The 24,043-nt window shown below is 38.1% G+C and overlaps 1 protein-coding gene across 5 annotated transcripts in view; it reads right to left on the minus strand.

The window, feature by feature from the left end:
- The window catches only part of CNTN5 (contactin 5), a 672,838-nt gene that overhangs the window by 3,863 nt on the left and 644,932 nt on the right, over positions 1 to 24,043 (minus strand). For all 5 annotated transcript variants that reach the window (XM_069808329.1, XM_069808328.1, XM_069808331.1 and 2 more), the window contains 5 exons: positions 21,601 to 21,835; positions 11,407 to 11,516; positions 2,877 to 3,063; positions 2,315 to 2,427; positions 757 to 925 (listed from right to left, as the gene is read on the minus strand). In XM_069808329.1, the coding sequence (XP_069664430.1) occupies positions 757 to 925; positions 2,315 to 2,427; positions 2,877 to 3,063; positions 11,407 to 11,516; positions 21,601 to 21,835 (814 nt within the window). The remainder of the gene's footprint in view (positions 1 to 756; positions 926 to 2,314; positions 2,428 to 2,876; positions 3,064 to 11,406; positions 11,517 to 21,600; positions 21,836 to 24,043) is intronic.

Consider the following 24,043-nt stretch of genomic DNA (forward strand, 5'->3'; position numbering starts at 1 on the left):
AATACTGACACCTTAAAATCTTTCAACATATCCCAGTAACTGAAGAAATAGAAGCTAGACATCATAATTTACTTCATGATAATACATTAATACTGTAATACGTTAATAATTTAATAAAGTAATATCTACTCAAGGGAGTCAATGGAACCTACAGAGAAATTCAGCTTATTCTAAAGCAGGCACACACACAGGGTTCAGCTGCCTAAATGCATGCCATTTAGCTGTGTTGGACAGTACACCTCTGGCTGGTGGTCCAGAATGATGTGCATATCCTCTAAGTCAGTCCCACACCATATCTGTCAGCTCTGTGCAAATGTTTGGGATACCTGAGGACGTCTCAGATGTCCTCATATGCCTACGTCTGAACATTTAAATTCAGAAGATCAGCTGAATTGCTGTCTAGGCTCCACTGTCAGTCTGTTTGGATTACAATCCAGCTGACTATAATGCTATTTGAGACACCTAGTGCATGTGTAGACATCTACACCTCAATTAGGTTTCCAGATGTCATCCTAGAAAGGGAGAGGTTTCCTGTAAATCCTCTGCTTTGTTCTTCAGCCCCACATGGATGCCTCAGATACTCCTGAGCATCTCAAATATCGCTAGATACCTTTGTTTCAGCATAGAACTGAAGTCTCTGATTAATGATTTTATCTAATAGCTAGACAATTGTGAGAAATTTTTTCAGGTAGAGAATAATGGAGTTAATGAGCATTGGTATAACCACCACTATTCCAAATATAAGTGTAAGCTTACCTGAAAAAGATGGAACTCTGATCTGGGGACTCGCAGTGCCATCCCCTCCTTCACTGACTGCACACACCTCAATGATGTAGACACCAACATCAGGAAGAAGTACCACTGCAGAGGTTTTCTGTGTTTCTATAACCTGACTGTTGCTCTGGCCTTCTTGCCTAAATAATACCTATGGTCAAGAGAGTAGATAGTGGTCATAGTGTTCATTCAAGTTATATACCAGACATTTTGTGTAGATAATGCAGTTACTGAAATGTTAACTGTTTCATGCTTTCATTAAGGATTTCTTGACATTACATTTGAACAATCATCTGCTTTTACTCTCCCCTCCACCCAATGGCTTAAAAACATTAATAGTAAAGTATATTAGAAATTAATGAATGTGAAAGGACATTGATTATGATCCAGAGTGAAGATATAGCATTTTCCTTCTCCAGCATTAGGTGTTACAAAATTTTTTCTCCAAAATTTCTTCAAAATGCATTTTAGGTTCCATTTGATTAAAATTCTTATCCCCAAATTCATGTAAATATTCACATTTTTGGCTCAAGCACCCAACTTCAAATGTAAAGAAAATGCCCTAAATAATGTCCTTATTGTGTTTACCTTAGCTGGCTAATTCAACCGAGAATAGCTTAGATCTGTCCCTTCATCTCCTGTGAAACTCAGTATAAGCTTATGTTGTGTGGGAGGAAAACAAGTGAATACATAACTGTCTTTTTGGTACTTCTGCGTAACAATTTCTGTTCCCAGACAAAATTGAAAAGGTCAGAGAGGTGTAAAAAACCAAAGTAGTCAACTCAACTTTTTCAGAATCTGAACTATCCTGATAAAGGTTAGAGCAGTTTCTGGTTTATTAGAACCATTTTACCCTTTCTTGGTGATATTTCCTGATGTATTAGAGGGAATATCAGATTGTAGTCTATAGAAATGACTGTATATATGCTTCAACCCCCCCCCCCTCCAAAATACTGAAATCATTCTGCTGTGATTTAAAAGATCGCAATGAATTCCACTGCTTTTGATGACTTATTATGTAAGAGTTAATCTGGATTTTACTCTTTAAAACTTCAAAACTTCAAATGCCACATATTACCATCACTGATTGTTGAACATCACCAACACGATCACAAAACAAATAGAAATATTTGTGCTTCTGCTCCATAAAAATATTAATTTTAATGTCATTTTAAGATGCTTCATTCTTCTGCATTTCTCTAAATCCTACTGCAAACACAGTTAAATTGAAGTGTTAGTAGGAATTTCATTGCAGACTGGTCTTATTAATAGCCACTTCTGAGTCAGATATGATGAACTGATCCCCTCAGATAGCGCTTATTTAGTTTATAACCAGTAGTTGAAAATCACAACACAAAACTTTGGGACATTTTGCTCTTTTCAATTTTATTTATTGCTTTTCATGGTGATAACTGATTGCAGACAGTCTGTATAGCATACTTTACTAACAGAGAAAAAGAAGAAAGGGAAAAAAGCCAACAAGGAAGAGGAGTAGTCATTTGGAAGAGAGAAAGGTGAGCAAGGAATGGGAAGCACTGACCTTGTAACCCATCACATCAGATTCATTAGCTAGAGGTCTGACTGGCTCCCACCCAAGAGACACATGAGAGCCGTCCTGTATCCACATAATATTGCTTGGTGGTTGGCTGGGAGCTGAGGACAAAAAAACCATGTACATAAAAATATTTAATAGGTAGTTTCTTTAAAATCAAAAGAAAAATATTTCAATCTTTCATTACATTTACAACTGGTTGTGTAGCAGGCACCCAACACTAGCTGGAATTTTTAAAGGTTTTTTTTGCACTAGAATTGTCATTTAATAGATTGTGGTGTATTTACTCAGCCCACCCCATAAGCTCTACAGAGCTTATGAACTTGAACTTTTTTCTCTCCCTTTGTCAAAAATACCTCATTTTCTAGGAAGATAACCTTTGTTATGAATGCAAAGTCATATGAACTCATGTCTAAATATCAAAGCAAAGCCATGAATCAGACCTACACATGATTCCTGATTATTATACACTCTTATCAAAGGAAAACCCAAGAGGGCAGACATTGCTCCCTGACTTCTTCCTTTAAGCAAAGGTACTGAGATCACTTACGGGACTTCTTTGTTGCTGCACGCACAGCAGTGCTAGGTGGTCCATACCCTGCAGCGTTGTACGCCCTCACCGTTAGGTGATATAATGTGTTTCCTTCCAATCCTGTCAGGAGGATGGATGACTCATTTCCCTCAGTTTTGACCTTTTCTGCTGCTTCTTCCTGCTCCATGTCCTTCCAGTAACCAACCTGAGGAACAACCAACAAGCGACCAAATGAAGGATTAATATAGGCATCTAGGAAGCTCATGCTTCCAGATGCTCATACTTGTTACCTTGCGGGGAGTCTTTTTGCCATTTCTACCTTTTGTTGGATCATCAGGCCCTTTTAAACACATGGGATTTGCAGCCTAACCTCAGAGCTAAGCAATGCTTACTTCTCCAAAATAGCGAGACTCAGAAGATCATGGTATTACCTGAAGCACATTGAATTGCTGTGTACTGGCACAAGAAGATGTAACTACAAGATGGAAGAGCAGAGGATGAACATTGGCAGGGAGTCAAAAGTATTTCAGAGAATTCAAGGAGAGCTCATCCTCTGGTAGGTCACCAGAATACTACGCTGGAAAGCTCTGACCACATCAGTCAAGAAATGTTGTGAGCAATATTCCCTTTCTGTCTCTATGCAACTCAGAGCCACGAGATTTCTTATCAGTATAATGAACAGGAAATGACAGAACACCAAAGGAAATCTTTCATTCATCTGAAGAAATCTTATCTGAAGAAAAAGATGGAAGTGGATTCAATTTTAGTTCTTGGATATAAACAGGTTTCTGGTAAATGCAATTTTGATAGTATGTTTATGCCCTTCCTTTTCAGACATAAACCCCCTAAATGATCTTTGGTGGGTTTTAGTCCATATTTCTGGTATCTGCACTGAGTTTATCATAATCTCAAACAGCTTATAGGGCTGAGCTAGGAATTTGACTAGTCTCTTTCCTCAGGCTTTGCAGGGCATGACTGGAAAAAAGCAGTACTGTCTCTGTTTAATGTATTTAGCTGACCTACACAAGTACGGTAATTCTCATGGGGCCCTATTTTCCCTAACGGGACATGTCACTAATGTGCCATTCAAAGACCTATATTCAGCTTACAATTATTCATGCTGAGACCTACTTGCATTTATTCCACATTTTGACCTTTTCTGTGAAGTTGGTTATTTCATAATAAGTTATTCATATTGTATCTGGATAATTTTTCCTCTGAGAAAAAGGTCATGGACAATACAGCACTCTTGTGAATGTATCCCAGAAAATGGTGATCCAAAAAAACTAAAGGGTTCATAGGAAAATAAGACCAATGAGTACAATGCTGACCTTTTATAATTGCACTAGGACTGCCATTTGAAAAAAAAGAAAAATCTAGAAAGGCCTGGCTGCAAATATATGCATTTGAGGTCATATCTTCACTTGTGTAAAGTTGCTCTGTTAACTTTGATCGAGGGTATATCAGTTGGTGTCAACTCAAAGTCTACTCTTTCAATTGTAAAATGCATGTAAATAACTTTTTTGTGTGCCTGCATTATCTCATGTTAAAATGCTGTTGCTTTAATTCTTAGGTTAATTACAGCTCGGATAGCAGATCTAGCTGTCATTACCACTTGTTGAAAAAAGTGTGATTCACTGAAGTATTTTTGTTAGCTGAACGCTTAACCAACCCTGTTGGGATCTGAAGTGACATCTAGTAACATCTTTTTGGAAAGAAAAAAAAAAAACCACCCAACCACTATTTATTCACACACTAGGATCGAACCTGCAATGCTTATTATTTCTTGGGCAGTCAGATTCCTTTCATTTTACTTGCAATGTATCTTTACAAACTTGACACTACAGTGATGAGAGCCACACAGTTTTAAGCACTGTATGAACAGGTAGTGAGAGACAGCGTATGTCCTTGAGACCCTATCAGCCAGTTAATGAAGTCTGCTGAGGATCCAACGGAGAAGTGGTCAGAAAGGAAAAGTGACTGGTCCAAGGATACATAGGTGGACAGTAGCAGGGGTGAAAATGCATCTGAAGTAGTGAAATCCTGGTTCTAGAAAGCCAGGAACAAAATTATAAGTAGCTCAATAGCTCTTATCATTGTTTATTCATGGGGCACGCCATGTCTCATGTGAATGCAATGTACAAGGCAGTAGATAGCCCGCAGCTTTTGCACTGAGCTTTTGTTTAGTATAGAGAAGTTGTGAAAACCTGATTTTCCAAACCTTGGTGTTAGGACTACACAGATAATAAAACGTGATGAATGTGGAAGAAAGCTAGGAGCATAACTCAGCCCTTTTGATATTTTGCATGTGTTTGGAAATGCTCTCCACCACTGCTTATATGGCATTATCAGTTTGGGTACTAATTATATTTTGCACATTAAGTCTGCAAAAATAACCATGGTATGTTCCTTACCAGTTCTGCTGCACCACATGGCAAAGGTGTTCCCCCTTGGCAAAGAGGTATTCTTGGGGGAATGAATATACTGTATTAAGCACCAAAAGCATGAAATGCAGTTTGGCAATGCTTCTATTTCTGTTTCTCTTGTAGTTCAAAGCCCTTAAGTGTTTGGTCCCTGCTTTTAAAATTCCTCTTAAAGTTTTGCCATTTGAGTTTGGACTTTGATCTCAAAATATGCTTTTCTCTTTCTTTTGTAACACACACATCCATTTGTTGATGGCCAAATGAACTAAAAGAAAAAGTGGTTATAAAAAAAGAGAACTCCAATGATTGTTGACTGACGTTGATGGTGGGGGAACATACATTGATTTGAACTGAAATGAAGATACTGCTGATGTTCAAAAGTGTTGGACATATTTCTTAAAACAGAGGGCTTGTTTATTTACACTTCTATGTGTTTGAGGTTTTTTTTTTTTTAAGTCTTGCTTTTTTCTGTAACCTTAATTTATACTGCTCAGAAGGGATTTACCATACTTGGAGTAGGTTTTCATTAATATATGAATATTGATATAGCATGAAGCATAAATCACAAAAGAGTAGCCCATATTTGAAAAATGAAAGAAAAAGGTGGGGAAAAAAGTATTTGGTCAATTTAATGCATTATTGTTTGTGAGGTTTTAAATTTTTGCTGGGCTTTCTGTTGTTTTTCATTTAGCTAAAGAATAACAAGTTTTGATATCTGATTCCTAGAAACCCATCTCTTTGAGCTGGAGAGAACGCAATAATGATATTTGAACAACCAGATAGAGGAGATGCAGGAATGTGCAACCTGCATTGTCCTGACTGTGGGTTAAGAAGTCGTTAAAAGTACATTATCACGTTAAAAATCTGTTTCTGTCTAAAATTTTTCTACCTCTAATACTTACAGACCACTTCCTTGAAGTTTTAGGTTACAAGATATCTTAAATAATTTTAGTCTTTTTCCCAAGTTGGTTTCTAGGGTGTGCATGCTTTGGTATAAATTAATCTGATCTAATTGCAGGCTGCTTTCTCTAAAATCAGTAAAGTCAGAGTTATTGTCTGGATAGTCTTTCTGTTGACCAGAGAGAATTAAAGCTACAAATTGTCCATATCAAGTAAGATCCTAAATTAGGTAGGATGAATCAAAGTGGGCAAAACACACAAACTTTCCTGGGCTCTCTGACTATTTACCAACATCAACAGTACTGACATAACTGAAAAAGAACTCGAAGAGATCTCAGAGTACAGAAAGTGCCAGGGGAGAAAAAGCAGTGAGCTGGAAGAACTGCTGCTAGCCCTGAAAAAAACCCCAACAAACCACACCATGATTCAGATTTCATAAAAACTGCTTTAATTGTCATTATCAGAAAGTCTATCAGTGCCTTGAACTGGTACATGGAAGTCACGCAACTGTTAGTGCAATGGTAGAACCAAGCACTTAGGACAGAAGAGGTGCTTTGTGTATTGTCTCAAGACATTGGTGTGACTGTCCTTCAGAACAAGGTGAGAGGTTCTTGCAAAAAGGTCAATCAACCTCAGTTCCTTCCCTCTCACCAAAACAATTGCTGACTGAAAAGAAGAAAGAAAACACTGCTCAGTACTCCTAGGTTCTGGAGTCTCCTCTGGAGTAGCTTGCATCCTCTACCTCTTTCCTCAGGTACTCTCTTCTCACACATAGCCCTGCATACACATGGGATAAAAACTGATATTGTAACTCAACCTTGAGGACTATCATCAAATATCTAGTCATATCTTCTTATGAAAAATCAATAATTATCTAGGTTTCTGATTGTAGGTAACAGAAAGCTAGTAGTCTTGCAACTAGCCATTCATGATGCAGCCATTGCAAAGGGTATAGCTCTCCTGAGGCCCTCATGAGAGATCTAGGGTGTGATCCATGTGTTAAGGACTTAAACAGCAGTAGTACTGCTCTGCTATAAACTCCTGCTTATAGTCTTTAGAATTTTAGAGGGGTTTGAATCAGCATATGAGTAACTTTGTAGGCAAAACTGACTCATATATAAACCCATTCAGTTGCTAATTTTGTGTTCGGGAAAATTCATTCATTCCAAAAGTGAAGTCTGATAAATTGATATTCAGGCTGGTGAAACACCAGTTCCTTTTTTTTTCTGTTTTGCTTTACCAGCCTCTGGTAGAAACATCCATATGCTCTTTCTAAATTACTTCAAGATATACTTTACTAAATCAGAAAAAAAAAAAAAAAGCCAGTACCATGTAGACATAATTTTCTGTACCGCTGTAAAAACAGATAAAGTATGTCTAAGAAACAGCAAAAACTTGAATAGTTCTCTTTGAAAAGACAGAATGCGATATAAACAAGTTATTATGTCAAGTAATCCTCTCTGAAAATAGCATTCAAAATTTTCTGTCTTTTGTATTTCTTTGTTGCAAGTTGATCTTTTGATTAGGTTAGTCAAGCTCTGATCCCTTGTGGGAATTCCAGTGAAAGAGACATGAGCTTTGTGATCTATACTTAAGTATTAGCCTTGGTTTTCTGGAAAAGAAAAAAGAAAACAAAAATATCTTTTCTTCCAGCCAGTAATTCTTTTGCTTTCCCTTCCCTACGAGTAGTGAGTGACAAAGAAAATATTGCCTAGGGCTGAAATAGATTTTATAACCTTCAGGTTATGGATTCTAAAGAATAAGTGTGAACCATGCACTATATTTTTCTACCGTTCTGACAAAGTTTTCAAGCTACTTCTACTTTATCAGAGTGGCATATATTTAGTAAGGCATATATTTAGTAAGGTCGGGCGGACAGCTGACAAACCTGTACTGAAGTCAGGAATAATATGTGCTTTGGAAGATGCAAATGAGTACAGCAAACCTTGCATAAAACTCATGTGACATAACAGTTAATACTGCCTTTCAGGGATGACAATGTGAAATTGCACAAGTTATTTTGCCTTTCATTACTCCTTAGTACAAAGTGCAAACAGGACCGGAGTGAAAGTGTGTCACTGTGAACTTGTCCATATGCAGTAAATATTCTGTCACTTTTGTTGATTAGAGCCCAAACACTCAAATGCTAAAAAAATAGCTCACCCTTTTATAATGCTGTTGCTAAAAGGCCAGGAAATGTGAAGACCATGTAGGTGGTTGTCACTGCTGTGGTGACCACAGGCAGAATACAAATTGAGACACGAAAACAGAGTGGCTAGTCAGATTATTTTGCATTCAACTTGAATTGAAGGCGACATTTTACTTGTGGTCCACAATAATTCTACATTAGGAAATAATTGTTAAAAAAAAAAGATAAATCATTCATCTTTTTATCAAAGTCACTGGATATCTGTACATTATGTATTTGCTATTTGTGAATTAAGGGAGTACTACAGGCTATGTTCTGCACTGTACTACATATGAAAAAATGTTCAGAATCAGTCTTCAAATTAAAACAGAAGCTGAAGAAAGTGAATCATATAGAAAGCATAAAGTCGCTCTGTACTTTTTGGGTTTTTTTTGGGGGCGGGGGGGATTAGCCCCAGTGTCTTGCTATAGAGATTCTTTTTGTGCTGAGGGGATGCTTTAAAGAGAAACTGTCAGTATGTTAGCAAAATTGGACTGATAGTGTGGACTTAGTGTTCCTAAGTGAATACTGTAATGTACTCACTGTACTGATCCTATAAGTCATTATCTCCTTTTTGATGAAATCCTTCCCAAAAATGGACCTGAAAAGATCTAGCAATACCGTCCTCGGTTTGTGTTCAGTCCTGCTGAATTATGCAGGAGAGCAGCATTTACTCTTCTGTTTATTGAGTAAGGGCTGCCCTGATCATAATTCTTCCTGGGAATAAGGACAGAAAAGAGCAAACTACTCCCTGAAAGATTTATCTGTCAGAAAGCAGGCAGAGAAATTCTGGCTAAATGAAAGAAGAGGGAAAAGGTGGGAGGGGAAGAAAAAAAGCACCCTCCTCTCTCCAGGTAAAGTTATACCTCAAAAGGCTCCTCTAATTCCCTCATGGGACCAGGTAGAAAGGAGCAGTGAGGTATTTTTATATTTCAGTCTTTTGTTCTGTCAACTGCAGGTCCCTGGCTTGAAATATTTATTCTGCAATCTTCATGCTAGAATCCTAAAATTGGTGTACAGCACAGTGAGGAGCGAAATTATTATATAAGGTTCAATGTTAATAACCCCTGCTGTATCAATACAATTTCCAAATTCATTCCTAGGAAGTCCCTGAAAGACATAGAATAGGTGAGTGTTACTGTTGGGGTCAGAGTAGGCTGAACTCCTAAGGTCTAAACACTTTCCAAGTCAGGAAGACCACCTCTGGTAGAAAAAGTACCCACTGTCCTATCTGTAACAATCATCTATTGCTAGGACACATCTGTAGAGCTGAGGGAAGTCTCGTGTGACAAGCAGGTAAATGCAAAATACATTCAAGTTATGAAAGAATAAGTTTCTCGGGAAACAATTTTCAATTTTAGAAAGAAAATCTATTTTTCATTTTAAAATATGTAAAACAAAGTTAATAGAACATTTTGAGAATCAATGTGATCAGTGGAATGAGGATAAGAGTAAAAATAGTAGGTGTAATTTAAAAGACGTCAAGATATCTGAGAAGGAGTAACAAAACAGCCACCTTTCTGAAGAGAAAAAGACAGGGTGCAGCGAGTAAGTTATTTCAGAGGATAAAAGGCTGGCCTGGAAATTGAAGACAAAGGTTAGTAGCAAGTGGAACACTTCAATGCAGAGAGGGATAGCATCTGCAAGGTGAATAGCAACTCTATCAGATACAGTTTTGTTCTTTTTATATATAGCAGTTCTAAAGGTAAAATGGTTAGATATCACCTTTGCCGCATGAAGCAAGCCATCTGCAAAGGGGTAAAAACACGTTTAACGTAAGGAAGGAGTGGAGATAAAGTACCATGAGAGAGAACTGACAGAGGGTTTGCAGAGTTCAGTGTGGGGACGTATATGGGAAAGAGACCTGGACAAATGAGACACCCGAGCGGACATGCCATAGCCACAGCCTGCTTGGACTGTGCTGGATAGCAATACAGGAGTATCTAAGTATCAAGAGGCTACAGCAATCAGGTAAAAAAAAATGTTAACTGTTTGTGTCTAAGCTGTGGGGTAAATGTGCTGTGCTGGTCATGGCTGTCCAGCCTGAGGCTGTGTTGGAGAGCGTGGTGGCTGTGGTGCTGCCTGGGCACCAATGGTTTCTTCCTAAGGCCACCAGTGATGGTCACCAGCCCCCAGGTCTTGTCTGCACATGCTGCCAGGGAAACACTACGCGCTAGCAGATCACAAGATGTCTTTAGACATCCGTATGATTGGTATCTAGCTCAGATGTACATTTACCCTCTTTTCATTGTTATTGTAGAGATTCAGGAAAGAGTCAGCGGTCTCTAAAAGACTAAAGCAGGTCAAACAACCTGCACCCCCAAAACTAGTAAATTGAGTCTAGCTGAGTTATTTCATGAGGATCGGCATAGTGAACCAAAAGGTCAGGATGGGTCGTGGTGGCCCCAAAGGGTAGGTTTAGTCCTAGATCTGATCTGCTCCTGGAGGTTTGGATTGTAAACTGGATCTAAAGCTACAACTGGATCCAAAAGTGTGAGAAGGCCTGTGGCAGGGCTGGTTCTCTTTCCCAGGTAAGGAAAGGCTGTCTCTAAGCAGAGCTTTATTTGTGGGCTGTGCAGCTGCTGCTTTCTCTCCTGACACCCCCCTTCCATGACGTGCCCAGCAGATGTCCTGTGACCACGGCCGGAGGACACCACGCGGCTCGCAGGGGCTCTTCCCTTTCTCCCTGTTGATTGCTCTCAGTAAATAACAAGTTTGAACTGGTCACTTAGAGCTGGAAACAGCCAATACCTCCTCTTCCCCAGCCTGTGAAAGAGGCATGCTGGGTCACTTGCAGTGCTTTCAGCTCTTTCTGAAGTGTCAAAGAGATGTTAGAAGAACTAGTGTTGAACAGTTTTCAAGCACAAATAAATAAAAGATGCTCTGGTGCTACAGCTGTGACCGTTGTTCTACAGCTAGTCGTATGTATGTTAAACCAAGCATAATTTCTATTGAAGTTTCACTACTGCACTTGTTAATAGAATGCAACGCTGGCAAAAGCAACAAGACTTCTCATTATGATATTCTGTGTTCATACCTCAAATCCCTGTGGTCTTCCTAGACTTTCTTTAATATGTTTCCACGCAACAAGAATCTCTGATACAGACAAACTCGTAGCTTTGACATCGATGGGAGCAGCAGTGGGTTCTGTATTAAGAAAAATTGAAACAATAAACCTCCACTGTAACAGCTTGTATTTATCAAAAACACTCCATCTGAAACTGTCATTTACTTCCTTTATTCTACCTTAATACTCACAGGAAGGTATGACACTTATGGGGAACATGAAAAACTGAACAAGATGAAAAGATTATTATTGTTGTATTTCTTTATTTGTGTCATGCTACATCAATATCTCATCACTGATGATGGGCGCAGCAAACTGTGACAGAATCTCTTGTCTATGATTTTTTCAAAAAAACTTTAATATTTGTAAATGCCCCCCTCCCCCCCTTCATAGCTCTTGATCAGCCTAACTCCAGCAGTAAATGGAGCATTCATTCTCTTCCTGGATTTTTAGTGCCATTCTGTCAGCTCAGGATGAGCAATGTCTTGCTAGGGTGTTCAGTCAGTCCTGCTCCAGGGCTGTACCAAGTAAAAAGGGATACCCAGAGCTGTAGTGAAATGCTACATAAAAGAAATTTTTAGGACTATGTTATTATGTCCTTGAAGTTGCAAGCACCAGTGTTCGGGGCATGCCACCTTCTCTCTGCTGTGAAGCGTTTACTGTTTTAGGCCTGGGATGCACATTTTTCTAAAGAAGGCATTAAAACCTAGGTTCGTCCCTCTGATTACCTGTGTTGTTAGCATTGGCCCTATGTCCGTGTTTCTATCTCCATGCTATTCATAGGACACTGCAGTCCTGGCCTCCTGATTATCTGGAGCAGAGGACCCTCCCTGCCTTCCAACCAGGGCAGGTGTCCTTCAGGGCTGCTGGGGTATGGCCAGGGTGCACACTGGAGGTTTAGGGCTGCAGCATGCTTTACCTGCCCGACAGGGTTGCCACAGGTGTGCTTTACTTTGCACTTTCGTATCATTGAACACTTTGCAGAGGTCCAGCTTCCTTCAGTGGTTGGGAAGTTGGGTATATGTACATAGAGATTTACCATGACCGGTCGTTGAGCATACCACCAATTTGTATCACCAGTCAGCGCACTGGGAGTGAAAAGTGTCCAAAAAAATTGTCACATATCAAACTGAGACATGAGTTAAGGAAAACTTTTGGATCTTTTGCTTTATTACCTGAATATTATTGAAAATTTGCTTAATTTTTTGAATTGAATTTAAGCTGCGGAGACAAGGCTTGAACACAGACAGTGAAGCACATAGTAGTGGCATTTCTCCACCATTCTTGTGCAGTCACTTGCTCAGCAAAAAGGTAAGTTCACATTCCCCTGCAGCCACAGAGCCTGCGATTTCTTCCTTGGCCTAATGTTCCTCATTACTTTTCTAATGTGTTGATCTGCTCTTGAAGGGCAGGCAGAGGTCTTGGCTTTTATGTTACAGGGAGGCACATCAAAGAGCTTTCTAAAAAATTTTTTTTTTTTGTGGCTCATTTAATAGGGTTACAGAAAAGGACTTTCCTTACGGAGCAGCCTGAGTTAAAATGATACATTTTTCTCAGTGATCACACTGCCTTAGTAAGATGCCTAATATCAGACTTGACTCATTAGCTCCCCTCCTTTCTCTGATCATATTGTAGGCATTGTTCTGGCACTCCTGCCCTACACCTTGTCTCTGCCATGGCTTGTATGAATTTTTCATCCTTTTTGATGTCAGATTTTTAATGTTTGCAGCCCTTTTTGATCTTTTTTATTTACTTCTAACGAAAAGAAGCATTTCTGATGTGATGCAAAAAGGTGTTCGCCAACAATGAGTATTACTAATAAGCATAAAATATGTATGGAACTTTTCAGGTGACAAAAAATAAAAAAAGGGTATCTCCAGGAATAAGTGAAATGATCGTCTGAATTCAATACTGAAAGAATTGTGCTATGAAGAAATATATTCCTCATAATTTGATTTCCTGTTCAATAGTTACACCCTGCTTTCTATTTTATGTACAACTAAGATTTGTGTGTCAAAAGCTATTTTCTAGTTTTTGTATTATTGAAGCAATTACTTTGTTGTCAGAAAAGATTGCAGTGGGATAAATAATTTGAGATGTACACAAAATGTTGGTTGGCAGCCTTTACACTTTCTATAAATGTAGAAATCATTTCCTCTTCACAGCATTCACTAGGGGTGGTTTATGTATTGCTCAGAATAGAAACACAGAATATTTTCTGATATTTTAAAAAATTGTTTTCAACAAATGGAGTGGAAAGTTTGGATTTTTTTATGTGAAGAAAATGCATGTCTTACATATCCAGAAATTATTCACTGCAGTTTCACTGGTATTAGATATAGAGAATGTAAGTGTTCAGCAAAAGAACAGAAATTACATATTTAGGAATAAGGTATATTAAGACTGTCTGAAAGTTTATAGAGACTAAACAGCATTTTTTATTGATTCAGATAAGATGAGGACCATATAATTTCTGGTGATATAATACAGTCTGTGGTTCACTCCAATGTCATGCTTTATTCTGTGTGTCTAAAACTAATGGTAAGTTTGACAGGTTCATTAGGTTTTTCTATAATGGTCACTGATGTTATAATCATATTCTTTTCTTAATATCTTGGCATTATGCTAAACCTATAGGTGTCTGCCTGAGGTCATACTGCTTGAAAAAAAAAGGGCCAACATCATCTTTAATGGTCCCTTTAATACTCCCTGATTGAATTAAAGGTGCAGCATGGCAAGTTCTCAAAAGGCTGTGTGCAGTGTCTATGAAACAATGTCTTTCCATGTGCTGCAATCACACTTTAAGGAAACATATTCAATCTAGGTAGATCTTTGGGATGGCTATAACAAAGCAGGAAAAGGAATTACACTAATTGCATTGATCTAATGTTCAGAGAGGGATAATCCTGAATTTTGATACTGGCAAGTAAGAGAAAGAAGAGTTATTTGCTAGCCCTCATTGTGTTCTCCCTATTTATGACTGTAAACTGATCTGTTTTTCTGAAATATTAATCCTGAAAGATTTCCACGTGATCTAACTGGAAAAACAAGTCCAAGGGCCTATTCATGTTTATGTTGTTTTAACTCTCCTGTGGAACAGAGTCTCAGTCAGGACTCCTCATCCAGTCACTTAAAATCCATTCACTTCTCGTTTTGACTCCAGAAAGGATTTTTACACACTTCCCTAATTCAAAATCTGAGCTCTCATTTGAAGCTAAGAACCTCAGCCTGGGGCAGTTCCACATAGCTGAGATTTTGAGACTTCGGCTAGAACCCGTGACTGTGATAATTCCTTTCTGTGGAAAAATCCGCAAAAGAGATCTGTCAGAAAGAAAAATCACAAGCAGTAATCCCTCTTGTGACAACCTGTAGGTAAAGAAAATGGTAGCATTTGCTCCCTTGCTGGAAATAGCCACAGGGACTATCTTCCAAACCAGGGGATCACCAGTAAACTGTTTCCATTCCTGAGAAAAACCAAGAGACATTATGCTCAGCTCCATCTCTCAGCCTGTTTGATGTGTGTCCCTGGTTTGGAAACACCACTAGATCTGTGGTGGCATGGCTGCCTGCAGGGTAAGTCCTTCTCCAGAATCTTGTGCTAGAAAGGAAAAAGATGTCCGATTTCCAAAACACCAAAAATGAGGTGACTGATTGTTTCCTGGAGATCCCCTCAGACTTTTCCTCAAGTCCTTTCTATTTTCACCTTCTCTCTGACCGGTGTCTTTGCAGAGGGCTTTAAAACAGAGAAAAAATAGAAGGGTGAGGAAATGAGCGAGCAGTGAGGCAGTGATCAGGCCGGCAGTGCTGAACTCTGCCCTGGACCTCTTTTGTTTAGTGGTGAAATACTCTTGTCAGGCAGAACTTCTGAAGCCTACCCCTGTAACGCTGGTCTCCTGCGCACTTACTCACAGTATACATCCTGCTGTAGCTCTCCCTTCTCCACGGAATAACCCAGATTTACTACACAGTGGAGTGTCACGTGGGAGTAAGGAGCTGTCTTATTCCATGAAGGCTTTACCAGCATGTTACCTACACACAGCTTGCTCACCTTGGCACGTGAGTAGAAGTTGGACAAGTGGACTGATAAAACTCAGGCTTTGTTAGATTAAAAGTTCAGAGGAGCGTTGCCATCTTCATGAATATAAATGGTTCATTTCCACCAAGTGATGTGGCAGCCAGAGTTATCCTCAGCATGTGAGGAGGGGATGTGCCTATTATCTTGACTGCACATCTGACTTGCCATGGGGGCTAGTGGCATTAATCAAAGAAATGCTTAATAAACTTTTACATGTCATTTTGTTCTGTAAAAAAAACATGGAGAGAGCTCTAGCTGAACTTTTAAAGGATCTCTCCAGATGGATCAGCTGGAAGAAACAGGAAATCCGCTGTAGTTTACAGCTAATATGCCAATTTATTAATTTTCAGGTTCACCTAAACCCCAAGTAGCTCAGCTTTAGCTATGAAATGAACCACAGGACTTCACTTCATGAATGTAAGATTTTAATTAAAGACATGGAGGCTGTAATTAAAAGTGCGTAATTGCATATTCTTTCCTCTAAATTAAAAGGGTAGTTTATTTGTTTGTTTAAATAAGTGCTCAGGGTGAAAAGCGAGGGGAGATGGGCCTAACCAGAACAATCCTTCACTCTGCAGTGTCTTGTTTAATATCCCATCATCCACTAGCTGGCCTGTTGCAAAACTTCTTAAAGTTATGAAGGAATAAAATCGCAAAGGCTGTTATATGGCCCTTTCAGATAACTGAGAGCTTTGGATCTCCATTGGCTCAATGAATTAGTACAAATCCATACAAAGCAAGAACAAAAGCTCTGTGCAGTATGATTACATCTTGTATGTATTACAGAAGTGTATCTGGGGTCCCTCAGGAGGTTTTAAACAGCAAGACTGAGAGTCTTTAGGCTTTACCTTGTACTGCTCAGGGCTCTCTATTTCATATCTAGAAGTTTTTAGTAGTATTCACTACACTGTTTATCAAAATTATAGAACTTTCAAACTTTGTGAAGATAATTTTGTCAGGTGCCTGAAGGAGAAGATAGATACTGAAATTAACAGAACTGATTCTGTATCATCCATTGTGGCCATCATTTAAAAAAACCTTTATAAAAAGACCTAACTCATCTTGAAACCAGTTGGGTTCCCTCTTTCTCCCAGAAGCTTATTTCTATTTCCTTTTATATTCTCACCTATCTCCACACTACATGTATTCTAATTCATATTTATTCTTGTGCTGATAGGCTGTGTCTATACTTGCAAACTAAACAGGGACAGAGAGACAAGACACCAGCCTGAGCATGGACATATAGTTGTCCATAGCATTAAACAGTTTGCATGATTTGTGGTGAAATAATGATTCTGGCCAGTTAGTACCGCCCCAAAATCTGTCCAGGAATACGCTGGTGCCTGGCTAGGGATGTTCCCAGGAGGTGTATGGAGGCAGCCACCATCTGGAGAGTGACAGATATGAACTCCTTTTGGCCAGATGGCTTCAAGGATAAAGAATGGCTGGCTTGTTTTATTTTCTAAAAAAAAAAAAATAAAGTATGTAGCATCATTGTCCTTTACCTTTACAAGCTCTTCACTATCCCTAATAATTTACCTGATTTGCAGACAGTGTCTTATCCAAAATCAGCTTTTTTTTTACTAAGACAAAAGAAACAAGCTCCTCTAGTTTCTACTAATTTCCTGGGTATATTTTAGTGGGTACATCTCTAGATCCTCAGATGTAATGTATTGCGTTATAAATGTACCATTTCTTCTACTTCAGGTAGATTTTACACCTTTGGCTCAGAGACACTCCAAAACACTTCCATTTGTACTCTCAACTGTTAATTTCAGCTTATTAAACAATTTCCTGCTATTTAATGATGACTTGTTCCACTGTTATTTGTTATGATCAACTTTTCTGTAGTGTTTTAATTATTCATCAAAACAAGTCTATAGTACCGTTATTTCTTCTTATTTAGTTGGTACTGGAAAAAGAATGCTAATTATCACAGCTGGAACACAAGGCCATTAGTTGTATTTACTATCCAAACTACTCTGAGCAGCTAAATTCTCTCATAAGTAACAGTGTCCTATAATATTTATTTAAAATTAGAAAGGTCTTTCTCAGCATCCAAATTGATCAGGGCAATCAGCAACTGATCTCTAGTTCAACTCCCAGTTTCTTCAATTGCTCTTTTCTGAAAAGACATGGTACCCAAGGATATTCCATTTTATCCCACATTGGTTTTGTATTTCCTGATATGTTATCACATCACCAGCATGTATGACATCCAACCATTTTTATTTTTATTTTTATTATTTTTTATATTTTTAAATTTTTTTTTATTTTGTCTTTCCTATGTAGCTCATACTTTGTCTAGTCATGCTTGCTAAAAGAAGCCTACCTGGCCATCATTCTTACCAGTATAGCCTTTTCCATCTTCTTGCAATCATACCTGTATGCTCACATATTTCCTTTTCCATTGCTATATTTCTGATTTTCCCAGTTTTCCTCTTTCAGTGAATTAAAACTACACTTAGAGATTGCATATGATTTTCCTGAGACTGAAAGTTTGTATTAGTAGTCTTGGCATTCTTAGCCCCTCAGTATTTAAGCAGAATGTAGTCATCAAGAAAAATCTCCAAAGAATATATAAATCTTAAAACAAACAGTGCTTAACTCTGCTTTTGTTCATTGGGGTTTTTTTACAATATCTTGTGCCTTTACCATTTTTATTCTCTGTGGATTAAAATCATCTGTGCCTGCACTGAAGTTCAGTGCTTTGTTTCAGTATGTTCTTGCATGAATCTGATATCATTGTTTTCCTGGCAGAAAGTGCAGTCAGAAGATTTCTCCCTGCTCTCTTCATGCTCCTTTTCAGTCCCAGGCCTGCACATTGCAATCTCTTTTTTCTGGCAGGCAGCCTAAATTGCTGTGCTTTCTATGTGCTCTGGTGTCTCTTTCTCTTATTAAAGGGTTCCTGTATGAAAGGTTTGGGCTTGTCTTTCCCTGGTGCTGGAACATGTCTATTGTGTCATTCTGCTCTGCCTTCTTATTGAAGATAATTGTGCATCTTTTTTTCTGTCCTGCATCTTCTGTGTATCAGTCTCATTCCCTCTTCAGAACAGGTCCCTGGCTGTCATCATCCTTTTACTTCACTAAAACATCTGGCCTCTCTTTTTCTTCTTCTCTCCTTGATTGCTTGCTTTCTTCCTTTCCTAAGGTCTCCAGGAAAGAATCCTCCTTCAAACTTTTTTACTGCATTAGGCCATCTTTTCCAGAGGGTCACATTTGCTTTTTTTCCTCCTGGGTTATCCAGCTAGTTTTGTACAACCTTTTTATCTCCCTTCTATTCTCTATTCTTCTATTACATTTATCTGCATCTTTAAATCCTGGATAGTCTCTCTCATGAGCTGTATCCTGCTGATGTTTCCTATGAAGTCAAAAGGCCAATGAAGAAGAAGAAACATCTTAAAACATCTATAACCAGTCAGGCTTTTTCCCCGCTTCAACTTTAGGTTATCACCATCGATTCCTCAGTAACCATTGGTATCATATTATCTCCTAAACATTTGACTTAGAGATAGAGATAAAAGGATTAGCCCCTCTACTAACTTATGAAAAAGCACTCAGTGTTTTGCTCGTGTTTTCTGAGATTTACTCAGAAGGTCATTTTTTAAGCCTTTTGCCTCAGTCGGAGAGAGACTTTATGTAATCAGAGGGCAGTCAGTTGTGTTCACAGAGGGGAACATCCTACTCAATACCACCCGCCAAGCTGCTGGCCTAGGCACAACTCCGAGTCACCACGAATGGGCTCTGAATGTAGATCAGAGAGGACACAATATGCAGTCACAGACATAGGGAAAAGAGAGAGATGCATTCATTCTTAGCAACTGGGAAATTTCTTCCCTGTCCAGAACCTGTCCTATGCAAACTCTTGTTTATTAACTGTATGCTTAGCAGAGGCAACAGGTTTTAGACTTCCTTAGACACATTTGTTATGCCAGTAAACAGTTGTAGATCCATCTGTAGATGTCGGAAATCCTTTAATATGTAACATAAAGTTTCCTTAACTTTTAATAATTTTATCCTAGGCCTTTATTCCAGATGTTTGTAGAGCAATGAATTGAGTGTGTGATGAAAAGCAAGTAAGCTAAGGGTTTGCTAGATCAGCCCTAGGACCATAACATATTGTACTGTCAATCTTTATTTAATATCTCCTCTTCTGTAGAAATCCTCGAGAAAATGTGCCTTCAGTTGTTTAGCTCCTTAAGTGTGAAAATCCATGCCTCTTCCAGAACTGGTTCCCCCTTTTTGTATAGCCAGCTGAAATGTCTATTGTCCTCAGTCTCCATATTGCCCAGAACTTAGCTGTAATAAACGGGTTTGTTATTCCTTTAAATTTTCAGTATATTACCTAGGGTTTTTCTGGAGAAAAGTTTTTTATAAATTAATTTTGCACTGTATTGTCACAGCTTCCCATATTTTTTCCTTAATTATTATAAGTCTTTTAAAGTATTTAGCCCCATAGAATTCCTCTTACCAAAGGAAAGTCTAATGTACAGACACATGCAGAGACTGAATTAGCAAAGCTATGATGGGTAGGTACTTTCAAATAACTGAATTATAATCAGAAAAATTGGTTTCTAGAGATAGTGTCTGGGAGCAGAGAGAAAGTTAATTTTAATAATTCTATTAAGATAATTTGTAAAGTTCATAATTTAAAAGATATGTTAGAAAAATTGATTTATATGTTACTGATTTTTCCATTTCCACTCTTGCCCAAATAACAAGCAAAGGACTACTTATTACAACTCAACATTCAGCCTTTGTTAAAAAAGCTTTTGCTCTTTAAAAAAAAAAAAATCCCTTAACATTTTGCCTGCCTTACCTTACAAAATTCTATTTTTATTGAACTTTCTGATTAGAGTATGAAATTGTTAAATAACAAAAACATCACCATCGGTCTCACAGTATCATTTTCTATTGAGGAAAACAGAAGTCAACTATAAAATTTCCAAGTTGTACTGTCAATTTTTACATTTTAAAATGAAATTGTTTTTATAATAATATGAATACTTGGTAATGTTGATCCAAACAGTGGAACACAAATTACTGGAACTGCTTTTAGCAAAAACAGCATTTCCAACCTCTGTAATTACTGTGAGAGAATAGTAGTAGATAATCTCTGCTATATCATGGCTCCAAAATTACACATCAATTGTGGGCAAATATGGAAAAGCATTTAATGTTTTCCAGCTTCACATGAAATACCATTATCTTCACACTACATTTGTGTACAGATAGTAAGAAATTCCTCCCATCTGTACTAGGACTATACTTATTTTGTTCTCCTAACAGGAGACAGTGGGATAACTCAAAGGTAGTATAGTAAAGTAGAACTGAAGTATATGACTTCCAGTAACGGAGCTGCTCAAAATATTCCCATGGATAACATTTATTTACCTTTTGTGTGTATGGAAATTTCTATACATTGGCTCCTGTCAATACAGAACACCTTCTTTTACTAGTACAAATTAGTCTTTTTTTTTCCCCAAAACATTGTTCAGAGTTGACATAGAAATTTTCGAGAAATATTTTTCATTTGTTCTTCTGAACTATTCCTATAATTCACATTGAATATTTGGACTTTAACATAAATTCAGAACTTTTATAGTAATGAACTAAAAAAGAAAAAATAATAGAAAAAATAATAAAAATAAGAACAAAATTGCATTCTGTGCACTTTTAGTATCCATTAACTAGGAAAGGAATATTCATAAATGAATTTATTTAGACTTTGAGCTGCTGTCTGATTAACCCATCAAAAAAATATCAAGAAACTCAGAACATTAGAAAATATCAGCCTTTCTTTGATCCTTGTTAGAGCAGCCCAGCTTGAAGTTAAGGCTACAGAGTTCATGTTAGGGATGAACCTTCATTAAAAGAGATTTTTTTGGTTAGCACTGATGTGACTTGAAGTCTATTCCTAAACTTTGTAACTTGCTTTCTAGGTAACTTCAGCAAGTTTAATGTTACTTAGCACTTCTGGAAAGAATTTTGAAATTTAAGATTGAAAAAGCATGGTATAGTAGGACACATGATATAAAAATAGCTTAATATAGTTCATAATATACAAGTTAATCTCATGTTCAACTGACCTCCTTCAGCTGAGCAGATGACCACAATAGGGCTGAAGGGACCATCACCTTTGTTGTTGTAAACACCAACTTTCACCTCAAAAGGAGTCAGAGGTGGCACACTTTCATCTCTGTAGATGAACTTCGAGGCATCTGAAGATGTCACCATTTTTTCCTTCCAGCCACGTGTTCCATTGGGTCTGAAGGCTACGATATATCCAAATCCTTCTCCATTCTGAAACTCTTCTGACACTGGCTAAAAAATAAAGTTCAGGTAATAATCAGATGTGGTTTTGCTAATTAAGAAAGCAGTCACTCAGTGGCTGATCATAATCTGGCTGCTTGTGTGAGGGTGATCCCTGACAGTTGCATTATAGGATTTTAGTTATCATGCCTGTGAACACATAGGGACAATTGCTTCTCAAGCGGAACCTTGTAAGAGAGTTTCTTCACCTAATAACCATAGTTAGGTTACTGTCCTAGGACTCAATAAGCTGTTCAGCTCAGAAAGATTTTTTGTTCTGTGTCTCCCACTTTGTGGTTAATGCTTTAACCAGCGGTCTATTAGTGGAATAGCCCCTTCCAGTGACCTTGTTAAAATTATAGAGCAATATATTGTTAAGGGCTCCTAAAATATGATGTGACACTTACTACAGTGGGACTCTCTTGGGTTTTAGGTGCCAGCCTGTCTGATTTCTGTATCCAAATGGGGTGTCAAGTCTTAGGGATTTAAGTCTAGGGTTCAATTTGAGACTTAGGGTATAATGTAATAAATCTAGTTGTTCTAACTCTCACACTGACTCTTGGTAAAAAAAAATAAATCTCATTTGCTGTTCTATGCTCAGAGGATCTGTGAAATTAGCCACTTAAATGGGGACACATCTGCATAAGCAGGCAGTCAGCAAAGGGATTTGTCTGTTCAGAGGCTGAGCACTGTAAAAGCTAGATCTTACATGTCCAATTCAAGGAATGGAAATTTTCATGCTAATTTACTGCCTACACATTTCTTATAAAGTCAATGGACTAGTTTAGGAACTAGGTTATGTTTAACAACTGTCAGCATATTAGGCCTATGGAAAATGCCCCAAAAAAAGAGTGTCTAAATTCCCTCTCTTGAGGTGTCCATCCTAGATCTGCAACTAACGAACATGTGAATCAGAACAGGGGCACAGAAGACACCAAATCTTCTCCCCTCCACATTGCAAGTGAACATCTCATCACCAGGCACCTCACTTGCAGACACCATTTTCTACCCATCCTTCTGAAGCTGTGCACTATGCATCCATGAAAAGAAAAAATCATGACTCCAAATGCAGAGGAGGCAAAAACAAGACAGACTTTGTAATCTAGTGAGTTGAGCTGGAAAGGAGGATCCTTGCATCTCTTTGCAATACTTATGGAGTTGGCAGTAGACAGTCACTATAAAAAAAGCCAGAAATACATGAGGAGTAGCAGACCCCTTGGATTTCACTGCAAATGCTAAATACACAGTCTGTGAATGAAAGTTATGTGAATAAAATTTTGTTTGAAACTGCTGAGTATAATTCAGGACCCTAGGTGGGTTAGTCTTTTCCTGAATTCCCAGATATCCATATACCATCTCAGTATGTCTTCAGACTTCAGAGTACTTTGTTGAATTCCCATTGCCTGTGTAAGACTTTTTTGGATCCTGCAAAAGCACAGACTGACCATGCTGGAGCTATGGTAACTTACACTATGGTTGTGCCTTATGGAAATGCAGTGGCTACAGCAGACAGCACAGTAGTCTGTAGTCAGTTGTTGGAGTGTTATCCAATGCACTAGGATTAGTTCTTTAGCAGAAATTTCAACACTTACTTTTAATTGCATGTTTTTTTGTGGTTTGTTCTATCTTTTTACCATTTCTTGAAGAGACAGTGACTATAAGTAGAAATGGTAGCAATCTTTCAAACAATTAAAAAATGTAAATATGACCACTTCACAATTTATATTCAATACAGATGAAAAGCCATGATGTTTTTGTAATCTTAATTTGATTAATGACTTCACGCAGTTTAAGAGGCATGTGAAACAGTAGTGTGCTGACAGTATTAACACTAGGAAGAACAGCACTAGGTGTTGATGGAAACAAGGACTTAATGAGAATCAAGGGCGAAGGATCAACACCTTCTGTCTTACTGTCAGTTTGCACTCCTTAGCTATAAATGAAGAAGCATCAGTTGGCCTTTGTGGGAAAAAGTGAATGTATATTGAAAGTTATGCTATCAGAATTGCTAGTTTTTAACTGTCTGTTGTATCTGTATCGCAGGATGGGACACCCGTGGGCCTCTGGTTTCTTTTGGAAGAAAACTTTGACCCTTGACAGAGAGGGAGATATAACACACTTCAGTAGTCCTCCTTTCCAGTCACCTGGGTAACACTTTAGAGACACTTAATATGAATACTGCATACTAATATATCATATTAGGGGCTGGGATTAGGCCAG

The sequence above is a fragment of the Haliaeetus albicilla genome, chromosome 20, assembly GCF_947461875.1.
Source record: "Haliaeetus albicilla chromosome 20, bHalAlb1.1, whole genome shotgun sequence".
Lineage (NCBI taxonomy): Eukaryota > Metazoa > Chordata > Aves > Accipitriformes > Accipitridae > Haliaeetus > Haliaeetus albicilla.